Genomic DNA, 12,640 nt, shown 5'->3' on the forward strand with positions numbered 1-12,640 from the left:
TAACACTCGAATCATCATCAAGGTTATACTAGCTTTAACAATAACTTTGGAGAGCACTCTTGGCCGCCTATCATGCCACCATTAGGGTTAATTCGTAAACCCTAAATACGCTTATGACACTCATAATTAATGCATAACTAACATATGATATATAATTAATGCATTAAAACATATACAAGCGTGCGAAAACATAATTAACATGATAATAAGCAATCAAACATGTACTAATCATACAAATCAATCATTAAATCACATTAATTGCATCAATTGCCATAAATACAATTAAAAGAGAAACACCTAGTTATCTTATTATGCAAATAATCCTAAAGATCGTCTTCAACGATATAAACGTCCTCTCCAAGAGTAACTTCCACGCGAAGAAGATAGATAGATCCAAAAAGTAGGACCGATCTAGGCACGAAGAACAATGAAGAACGAAGGAAAAGAAAGGGCGGCACGAAACCCTAGGCAAGATTTCGCGCGGCACGAGGGAGAAAGAGAGGAGATAATTTAGGTTTAGGGTTTTGTGAGAAATATAAGAAAAGAAAATCAAGGGTTTTGTTTCCCTTATTATATATAGAAAAGCTCATGGGTTTATATCAAACATAGGCCCAAAACTCACCCATATACTCAAAATCACACGTGAAACCGAAGAAAAGAACAGGTCTTCACTGTTTCGAACCCAACGAGCCCAAAAGACAAGAGACGGACATTTTCCCGGAAACATAAAATATGATGTATGGGAAAATAAAATTAAAGAATTATATTGCGGAAATTAGGGGTGTTAGAGAAATTTTGGGGCAAAGGTATACCAAAAATTGCTCATCTCTTAGGATATTTCATAAGTTGTGATTTGGCCATAGATGACAAAACCAGACTGGGGTTGGTAGGGTATTGATTGAGGTTCATTTTGGGAAATAATTGCCTGGTTGTGTGAAATTCATTGATGAGGCAGGTGAGATTGCTTAGATTAGGCTGGATTGGGAATGGAAATCCATTACTTGTACTATGTGTGGTGCGGTTGATCAAGAAGGGCTTAAATGTAAGAAAGCTAAATCCAAACCTCCTGTTGTGCAAAAGAAATGGGTTCCTAAAGTTAAGCAGCCTGCCAAAGTTTGGATTCCAGCCACTGGTCCAACAACCACAACTGCTACAAATCCCCTTGTAGTGAAAGTGGTTGCTCCTGTTAAATTCCTCATAAGATGCAGGTGGTATGGAGTAGGGATGGTACTTATAAACAAATTGCTACCCCGGCAAGGCCTGTTATAAGACTCAGTAGGCATGAACTTGTTGAGGCAGGCAAATGTTTAGCAAAATTTGGTAACCCTACTTTCCTTGAAGCATTAAACAATACAACCCCTAAGGTGGGAGTGGGTACATGTGGTAATGCATTACCTCCCTCTGGGATAATGCATAACACCGACGTCTGAAATATTAGGGGACTAATAGCCAATCTAAGAAAAAACATATGAAATGGTTCTTACATCATAATCAGATTGGTCATTTTTGTCTCCTTGAGACGAAGGTAAAGCCTTCTTTTCTAAATAGAATCTCTAATAGTATGTATGCTGATTGGTCTATTTCTACTAATACTAGATGACATAAAGGAGGTAGAGTTTGGGTGCTTTGGAAACCAAATTTGTTTCATATTAATTTCCTTTACTATAGCTCTCAGATGATTCATATGGATGTTTTGAATTAAGTACTCACTTTATGTAATACTCCGTATTTAATAATTATAAAATAATAATATTTTAATTACACGAGTTATGTTGTGACGGAATAATAATGATTATAATAACAAATAATAATAATAATAATAATAATAACAAGTTATATGTATATACATGTATTATTCTATCACCATACATATATACGTACTACCCTATCCAACCAATCCTATCCATTTGTAATCCACAAAATCCTTCATCAAATTAGAGAGAGGAAAGAAGAGAGAAAAAGAGAAGAAAAAGGGAGATTGTATTTTGTCCCTCCGCCTCGAGATCGTAAGGTAAATCGTCTTATACTAGCCTTTATGTTATATTTTTATACCGTTGACTCACCCGCGACTTGTACCCACCGTTGACCGCCCAAATGGTTGTTTGACCGAGCCATTTATAGGCTTATTGCTGTTTTGTGCAACCGTCGTAAGACGGATTTTCGACCCACCTTTCGTGGTTGTCTTGGGTTGGTTTTAGGTTGGTTATATCGAGGGTAGTGAGGAGAGTATAGTGGTGGTCTTGGGTGGCGGGTAGGGTAGCTGTGGTGGTCGGAAATCGATTCTAAAGGACGGGTGTACAGACTGTTTATGTCGTCATTATTGTTGTTGTTATGGCTAGTGTCGTGTCGTTCCTGGTGGTTGTCATGGAGGGTTGGTGCAGACTAAGTTTGGGGGTCAAGGTAGGGGTGTTGGCGAGGGCGGCCGTGGCTGGTGGTGGCCAAGGTTGGTGGTTTGGGTGGTAAAAGTTCTTTTGGTGTCGGGTATGTTGCCGTGTGTTGTTGCCGTGGTTATTGTCGTGTGTTCCTGCCGTGGTTGTGGGTTGGCCGTGGACCACCATGGACGGTGGTGGTTGTCCATGGTGGTAGCGGAGGTGGTGCAGTGGGGGCTTGGTTTGAGTCGAGTTTTTGAGTGAATAATTAAGACGAGTTTTATTTATTTTAATTAGTATATAATTAGTCGTATATGTATTAATTCGTATAATTATAAGTATTGGTATACTTGGATTCGTATAAATATATGTATTTGAATATGTATTGGATTAGTATATTTATATGTATTTGTATACGTATTTGTATTATTAGATGAGTATATTTATACTTATATGTATTATTATCGTATTTTAGGAAATGTGTTTTCTGAGACGGTTTTACGAGACGGGCCTAGCTTGTGTGACGGTTTGCTTATGTGCATTTGCTGTGAGGTAGGTTTATCCTACTCAGTTTCATTGTTGCATTTATTTATTAAATGAGTCTTTCATCATTCATTTACATTGAGTGAGTCGGTAACTGGCATGTTATATGGTATATCGTATTTTTTGTCTTGTCTTGTTTATCGGAGGACTTAGTGGTTTGATTGGTTACTTGTTATGGAGACGTAAGACGGTTGGGAGACCATCATGCGCTTAAGTCGCCTCTTGGAGCTTCGCACTCCAAAAGGGATGTGCACATTAATGGCTTGAGTTACGGAGGGACTCGTGTGGTTGAGACTCGACGTATGGCAGAGGATCCGATTGTCTTCCGGACCCGGTAGGTCTGGGCGTGTCCCGGTACCTGTTTGTGGTTATCGGTATGTCTGGGCGTGTCCCGGTACCAGTGTGATGATCGGTATATCTGGGCGTGTCCCGGTACCAGTCTGGTTGTCGGTATGTCTGGGCGTGTCCCGGTACTGTGGTGGTGGTTGTTGATGATGGTTAATTCATATCACAGTCATATTGCATGTTCACAGTCGAGTCGTGTCACACTTTATATATTTAATGGAACTGACATTTGTGTGTCTGTGCATTGTCACCTATCTTTTGGGGTGGCCTGTGTCGATTCATATGATATCCTTTGGTCATATGGGGAGCAGGTTATGTTCAGGTTGTTCGGATAGTACGCGGGAGACGAGACGAGCTTGATGATATAACGAGACGAGTCTAGTTGGCTAGAAGAGTATAGATGTCACGAGTTGTATTCTATTTATTCATTTGTTTACGTTTATGTAATTCATTAAACATTACTTTAATAAAATGTTCTTGATTGGAGTTTTGAAACACTACCTTGGAAAATCGAGATGGTAACGCTCAAATTATCTCGACCGGATAGTTGGGGTGTTACAAAGTGGTATCAGAGCGATAATTTTGGAACCTAAAACCAATGAACCAAAAATGAATTTAGGAGAGTCTAAGTAAAATGAACCTGACGTGAGTACAATAGGAGATCGGTTTTGGATGGGTAGGCGCCCTCATGCCAAAGCTAGTGCCTATCGTCTAAGTTGGACACTACGGAGGTAGTTAGGAGTATGGGAATCGTGATGTGAATTGTAATATGAATGTATATGTGTTATTGATTTAATGTGCTTGAATAGGCATTGAATATGATATTGAGAAATAGTGTGAATAGATGTGTTTTGTGACTCGTAACATGATCTGGAACTTAGCTGTTGTGGCCAAACTTGTGGACTGGATTTATGGAAAGGCTGATCGGCTATGGGTCCAGTGGGTGCATCAGGTGCATTTGAAGGGGCAGGACTGGAATGATTATACTCCTCCAGATGATGTCAGTTGGACGTGGAGAAACATCTGCAAAATAAAGGAGAAAATGAAAAGTGGATATTGTAATGGTAATTGGTTAGCCTATGATAAAGGGTATAGCATAAAGCAAGGATACGAGTGGCTTACATATCACAACCCCAAAGTGCAGTAGCATATACAGATCTGGCATAATTGGGTGGTCCCTAAACACTCTATGGTTACCTGGATGGGAATGCACAATGGACTTAATACTCGAGTAAAGCTATTCAAAATCGGATGCAGCACCAACGATTTGTGCTGTATTTGTGAAAATGGCACCGAAACTCAAGACTATCTTTTCTTTTCATGTGTGTATAGTAAGCAAATAATGAAATTGATAGAAGATTGGTGTGGGATTCGTATACCTGCTGCAAATGCGATTCAGAAAGTTGGGAAGATGAAGGGATTAAGTGTGAAGAGTAAGGTAATGATGGTTATCCTCAATGCGTGTTGGTACTTTATATGGAATCAACGAAACAAATGCAAGATTGAAGGAATCTTAATCAGGCCAGTGCGATTGTTTCAACAAATCAAAGAGACGGTGTGCCAGCGGATCGATAGGAAATCCAATCTCCCTTTAGATGATAAAGATAATGATTGGTGGGAGAGAATGATTAAGTGAGTTGGGAGTGTTTGCTATTAAGGTGTTGTTTCGATGGTATCTAGAATTATCAGGTTTGTTGTCTTAGATAGTTTTAGATAGTGAGAGTAGAGTAACTGGTCCTTGTACCAGTAGATGTGTATAAATGTTTGGTCCGGTTTTCTATTATTTATATAACCCCTCACATTTAACCAAAAAAACATTCATTCAAAAATAATCTGCTATCATCAGCTGAGACACATGTCCTTATATAGGCCTTGTCCTTGAGTTACAGCTCGAAACCTAACAATCCAAGGGCTAAGATTCAATCTAAGATGAGTACAAACTGTCTTAAATATATTACAAGCTGGAGATAAAATTACTAGGTGAAAATTAAAACAACAATGGGTAAAACCAGACTGAATAAAGCATGGGATGCTGTCCTTGTCAGTTGTTTCCTTGTGCACAGGTTACTGTTGCATTGGCTGCTAGAAAAGTCAAGGCCTTTTATATCCTTTCCACGGCAGGCTTTTGAGGAGAAAAGGAGCAGTGGTCTTTCCAAGACAGTCCCACAATTGCCTCACCAAAAATGGAAAGTTTGCTTTATGCTTTATCAGCTCTTGTCCGCAACATGTGACTGATTCCTTGCTTTTTTTTTCCGTGCTGTTTTTCCTCTGATTTTCCTTGGCTGATCATGGATGTATGAGACTCTTGATTGGCTTAGTTGAGGCCTACTCGAGCTGGCCAAATAGGCAGCTAAAAGCTGGACCTGGTGAACCTCTTGACTGGCTGAGTTAGGGATGGGAGCCCCTGATCCAGCTCCTGCTGCGGCTAAGGTTTACAACAGTAGCCTTTTCTTCAGCACTTAAGGCTACCCCCTGATTTATTACGATTATACAACCGTAGCTTTATGTAATTTTTTACCGTGGTCGTATGCTATATTTGTACTAGTGTAGACGTGAGGAGGCGCCTCCTGCTCCTTCCCATGCACCATCACCATCCCAAGGTCCAACCCTTGGCTTTCCTCCATTCCGTCATGGTGTTCGGCCCTCTTATGCGGAGATAACCCCATATCCTCATGTCTGCCGACCCTACATTCTCCTTCTTCCAACACCCCGCCATCGAGCATTGATATCTTGATGGGTATGATGAGAGTCATGGATTTTAGGATCCACCGTGGGCAAGAAGATTTATTTGGCCCTTTACCCTCAATATTACCACACAGCTCAACAAGGGTTCATTGATCCTAATGGTCCTAGGCCATCTTGGGTGCAACCACACCTTGTGTTCCCAAACTAAGGCATGAATGAAGATGATCAAAGAGGAGGAGAAGAAGAAGAAGAAGAGAGTGGAGATGATGATAGCCTCGATGAAGGAGGCTTTGATTGAGATCGTGATTGTAAGAACCCTTTATTTCCCTATCTCTCATGTATAGTTGCATTGCATTTTAGATTAGCCTGCATGTAATATATATCATATGATTATATTAGTTTGCATTATAATATATCTCACATGATTCATGTAGTTAGTTGCATATAGACTTGCATTCATGCATAATCACTAATGACCAAACCTATTTCTTTCTACACTAGAAATAGTACGTAAATCGATTTAGGGAGGTTTGATCATAGGTGACCTAAGCTAATTAAAATTAGCTTCTAACTTAATAGAAAACATGCATCATATAGTGTAGTTTAGATTGCATTCATTTGATATATATGTCATATAAAATTTCATTTACTTAGAGCATGCATTCATTCATATCATATCACTGCATTTGTACTTCAATTTCCATAAAACTTTAAAAATCTAAAAACATGTATTTCTTTTTCATTCCTACTCCTACCTGTACATTGAAGACAATGTCCAAAATAAAGTGGGCGATGGAAATTTATATTCCAAAATACATAAAAATTTGAAAAATTTTGGAAAAAAAAAACTCAAAAATATGTTCTTTAATTTCATAAAATCAAAATCCATAAAAATTTGAAAATTTCAAAAACCAAAAACATGTTCTTTAATTTAGTAGTGTAGAATTGTATATACCTATGTTTTTGTTCTCTTCTCACATAGATATGACACTTCATTTAAGACATTAGCAAGGGAATGTGAAGACCGCTTGGTATGATCGCTATAATACCTATTTCCCTTCCATTTCTTTTCATTATTCATATGAGGAGGATTGGCTTACATGTCAAGGAGGATGTGGCGTATTTTGTTGTTGCGGTTTGTGTATCTATGTGTTGTTAGGAGTTGCATCTAGATTATATGGCATTTTAGTTTATAGAAACATATGCATTGGAGTTGTATATATGTTAGTTGCATCATGGCATGTAGTTTGCATGGTAGAAAAATTTGTGAAAATGCCTATTTGGGAAGCTTGACAAGTGTATATAAGGTCCTTGTAGATAATTTTTCTCCTTGAGACTTTGTTTGCTAGAATACTCTCAAGAAACCCTAGGATGTGTCATACTAGTATCTTTTGTCCCATGGTCTAAGGCCTAGTCAAGAGTGCCTTGTGTTGTGATAACTCCTTGGCTATCGTTTATTCTAAGGTGACCCTTGATGCCATGCAACCGTCCTTGCACTTCTATCATCATTTTGTCAACAAAAAGGGAATGGGCACAAAATATCAAATTGAGTTCAAGTACCAAATCAAAATCAAATGTTTGCAAATTGCGTCAATTAAAAGAGGAGCAAAAAAAAAAAAAATAGACTCCTATGCTTTAATAGAAGTACCCTTGCTACAAATGGGGTTACATTGAAAAATGTTTAAAAATGCAAAATTGAAATTGCCATGCATCAAAACGCCAACCATAAATATGACAAGAAATATTCTCCAATGTCAAATGTTACAAAAATGGGGGGGGGGGCATAACCCACAAGCAAACTACCATCGAGAAACTCAAAACCATCTTAATCACTTTATCCATTGATAATCCTACTTTTGTTTCATGGTGAAGAGGGGACGACCCTTCTTCTTGTCTAGGCAAAAGGGGGAATTCCGTGATCCTATATTGTTATCTAACACCATAAGGAATTTGCTCTTGGCAAAAGCATTTAGCGATTGTGGACGAAAGTAGCCTAGTTTAACACAACTTGGAGGTGACATGTTTATATCCTCTTGGACTTAGTAACTAGGAGAACTAATATCTATCATGGAGTGTGTACGCTTAAATTGCTTCCCTTGTAGATGATTTCCGCCACTTAGATGAGGAAAGTGGCTATTCTTTTGTAGATGCATCCTTTGACTTGTTTTTGTATGCTTAATGCATTGATGCATCGCCATTTTGGCAAGCCCCACCTTGCCTTGCAAGAAGGCATCTTACCTCATGGATGTCTTGTTGTGAGTTGAAGGGGCGGAGTGAGACCCGCTAATTATCTCACATCTGTTATATTATTATTAGGGTAGTTTAAATAATGATCTAGTTCTAGTCACCTCTTTACTCGGGATGAGTAAAGGTTCGGTTTGGGGATATTTGATGTGGCTCATGATTACACACATTTCGTCCCCTAATCAACCTAGCTTTGCATAATAATATATGTTGGAGTAAGTGTCCTCAACAAAAGTGCGATCACATTACTAAATCTCATAATACGAATACATAAGGGATGATTTAATTATATAGTCACTTGATCAACATTTATCGGTAACGATTGGCTGACTAGAGTTTGACGTTACTGTTATTTGACGGTGGTGATCAGTTGATCCCTTAAGGTCACACCTATAGGACAATTCCCTTAATTGAAAAGTTAATTATATGTATATTGATACAGATTAATTAAATCCTTAAATTGAACAAATTTTATCAGTGAGTGAGAATTATATATCTTATTGTAATGTGATTAAATAAGATTCAATTTAGTAATTAAAAGGTTATATTACTAAAATTGTTTAATGTTTATGAAACAATTGAGATAAGAACAATAAGTTAATCATAATTACAAAAGGTTGTAGATTATATTAACTAGACTTAATGTGGCCCATTTTATATACATGTAACTGTGAATTACTTGTTAATTTGTTAAATGCAATTTATTTGATTTAAAATTATATTTAATTTGTTAAATATGCATTAAAATGTCTAATGACATTTTACATGTCACATGACCTACAATATTACATTTTGACAAATTACAAAAATAAAATGGAAGTCCATTTTATCTTAAGGGGACCGGTTTTTTGAGAGGGTAGGTTTAGGGTTGTGTAGTTGATTATTTTAATGGTTAAACATAATCATTACACCTATCTCCACTAAACCTAGCCTATGGTTTTTGGTAAGACAAGAAGGAAAAACAATTCCCTTCCCCATGCCATCCTAACCGACCACCCCCCTCCCCTTTAATAAGAGAATAAGTTCTCTTATTATTTGACTTATGCTCATGCACAAACCTTCTCCCTCTCTCTTTCACAAAAAAATAGTGTGCAAAATAGTTTTATAATCTAATATTTATAATCCTTACTAGTGTAGTAAAATAGATTAATATTAGATCTAATTTTAAGGTTCCTAATAATATTATCTAGTTAATAATATTATTAGTATTAAGGGTATTGTCTTGGGTGCAATCAAAAGGAGCAACTTATGTACTTGAAGTTTGGAAATCATCCTATTTTTTAAGCTCAAGAACAAGGATAGGAAGGAGTCCTTCCTTGTGCCCTAAAACCGTTTACCATAATGTTAGGATATATCCATTTTCTCCTTATTTCTATTTATTTTTTTATTGCATGCACTAGATCTTGTGGGTCTAAATTAACAAGTAATTTAGAGAATAATTAAAAGAGTCTAATTAAAGGTTAAAGAACCTAACAAGTGGTATCAGAGCTTTGTTGATGCATGCAAATCATTTTATAGGTTTTTACGAGTTATTAGATGACTAAAATAAAAACCGTAAAATTTGTGTCAATATAGTATATACACAAATTTTTAAATGCATGTATAAATTCTATTCCTAAAATGTTTTAGGTTATTTTAGATGATTTATGGAATTTTATTGCTCACTTTTATAATTTATTGAATAATAATAACATTTTAATGAGTAAAATGGTTGTTTATTAACTAAAATTAGTTAGACTTTGAAACTGGCCACAAAATTTTAATATGATCTCACATGCATATTTTAATTATTGTATGTAAAATTTAAAGTTAATGTGATTAATTTTGCATGATTTATGATTTTAATGGTTAAAATGGAATAAATCGAGATTACATAAGCTAAAAATAGCTAAAATGAATTTCATGACATGAGAAAATTATTTTAAGTTACATTTATACCCTACATATCCGATATGAAGTTGGAAACTTGATTAGATTAATTTTCGTATGCTTTAGGTATTTTATTCGATAAAACCGATAAATCACAACTATATTTTTCTCTAAATTAATTCAAATTTTTAACCAAAATTTTTGACATTATGAAGGTCATGGGAATATTTCAGAATGTTCAAAAATTTAAATTTCAAATTTATAGATTATTGTAATTAAATTTGGAATTATTTCATAAAAGTTATGATAATTAGGGTTAAATATGAGCAATAATATAAAAACAAGTTGAATTATTGTCAACTTATTAGTGTAGACTAATTTTGAGTCCTAAAAACAGTTAGGGTAATTAACTTGGACTTAAATTTGATTTAAGTATTATTTTGTGATTTTTTTTTTGCAAGAAGTGAGATCTTTCATTAATAGAAAGAAATAGGACTTACAAAGAAACACCCACTAGAGGACAGGACCCCTCTATTAAGGCGAATTTACAAGGCAAGACTAATACTAGCAGCCTCATTAGTGAGGTCATTCATATACGCTAAGACACGAACTCGGATTACATTTTTAATCATATAAATAAATTGATCAGAAGAACGAGAAGTATCCTGAAAAATTCGTGCATTTCGCTCAGCCCATAAATTGTAAACCACCGCAGCCAAAGTACATTTGGCCCATTTCTTGCGTAAATTTTTCCCAGTGACCTGAGCCAATCTTCTAAGCTCATGATTTAGACTCAAATGGCGTCTTGTGAACCCTTGCCAAGTAAACAAAGCCTGAAGAACACAAGAAGAGTACTCACAAGCAAAGAAGAGGTGTTGTGTACTTTCCTCAGCCTTGAAGCATAAAACACAATGACTGACTATGTGAAAACCTCTTTTACAGAGGTTATCAGTTGTTGAGAGGCAATTTTGCATGGCAAGGAGGATAATAACCCTATGCCTTGGCACATTGACAGGATCCATGATGGCTTTAGTCCAGTATAGCTTAGGAGTGATACCTCTGAAAATTTGATAGACAGTCCTCAATCTGGCAGGAGGAGAGCCATTATCATGCATAAGCTTAGCCTGATGCACGCCCATAAGTTGGATGAGCTGGTCACGAAGCTTAGTTAAACGCTTCCAGATTGAGGAAGAAGTCACAAGGGGCTGAATAGTCCAGATGTCTGCATCCCTAATGATATATGAATGCATGATATATGAATGCATCCATTTAGTCCAAACAGTCCCAGCACTGCAAGTAATTATTTTGTGATTTTAATAAGTTAAAAGTCACGCATTTCCATAAAACTGAGGAATGTTCGATACCATATAGTAGGGCGATTTGACACATTCATTTTGCATGTTGAATACATATATTTATATTGTTGCATATTTTTATAGATGAATGTCATTTTAATTTATGTAATTTTGAATCATGTAATTTATCTTAGTATGGCCTTAGTTTAATTGGTATTTCCCGTAATGTAAGGGAATATCGATACGGTTGTAATTTTATGTGATCTCGCATCACCGTTTTGTAATTTAATAGATTTAAATTTTTATTACAAATGTATAATAGGAAATGCAATGTATTTTATTATTATATTTGGAATTTCGGAGTTTCCTAATGACGGAGCCGAGTTCCGATCAAGACGGTGTTTCCTTGGGAGGCGTGTCACATAAAGTTCAAGGGACCAAAGGAGTTGGTTTCCTAATTATAATAGATTATTAGATTTTCTATTCTACGAAATGCCATACTAGGAATTTGTTTTATTTTGCATGTTTTATTTTTTATATGTTTGCATGCTTGCCAAATCGCCATAACATCACATGCATATCCTTTTATATCGAGTTCTCGACCTTGTCAATTATAATTATCGATAGATCACATAATTTAGTTCACTTAAAAGAGATAGATAATAAATTGACAAAACCTCTCACATTTTATAATATTGAGACTTAGCCTTACCAAATAGTAGGAACCCATGAATCCCAATTTCATTAGGGGTGCAATACGGTATTTGTAACACCCCCATATCCAGAGGAGCCTTAACTAGGCCTTCCTTAGCATATAAGGGCATTACCATCTCGGTTACCCGAGAACAGCAATAATCAAACGTCGATAAAAGAACTATTATTTTATATTACACGTGTTTTAAACCAACTGATGATATAAAAGATACAACTCAAAGACTACTTGCTAAAACTATCAAATCTCGTGAAGACTCATCCCTGCCCGGACTCCAGCTATCAACGACATCAACACCTGCTAAGACAGACTGCTCACCATAAGGGATCACGGCAGACACATAAAACAAGAAGACAACCACACACGGTCAGTACTGAGATAAAACACAGCAAAGCCAACAACAACTAGCAATACAATGTAACACAACCAGCTACACACAAGCAACCCACACCGATCAATCTCCGTCACCGACTGTCCACTGGACCAGCCCTGCCAGTGGGGGACCGCAGCCATACCCACCAAATCCCCGCTCATCATACCGAGCGATAACCCTGTCCCATTAATGTGCACATCCCCTT

General features: G+C 36.5%; 1 protein-coding gene across 1 annotated transcript; it reads right to left on the bottom strand.

The window, feature by feature from the left end:
• Nucleotides 1–10,600: 10,600 nt before the first annotated feature.
• On the bottom strand, nt 10,601–11,305 carry LOC141613893 (uncharacterized). The gene has a single exon (XM_074432635.1). It carries the CDS (start codon nt 11,303–11,305, stop codon nt 10,601–10,603), a length of 705 nt encoding a protein of 234 aa, XP_074288736.1.
• Nucleotides 11,306–12,640: the final 1,335 nt, after the last annotated feature.

This window comes from Silene latifolia, chromosome 11, assembly GCF_048544455.1.
Source record: "Silene latifolia isolate original U9 population chromosome 11, ASM4854445v1, whole genome shotgun sequence".
Classification (NCBI taxonomy): domain Eukaryota; kingdom Viridiplantae; phylum Streptophyta; class Magnoliopsida; order Caryophyllales; family Caryophyllaceae; genus Silene; species Silene latifolia.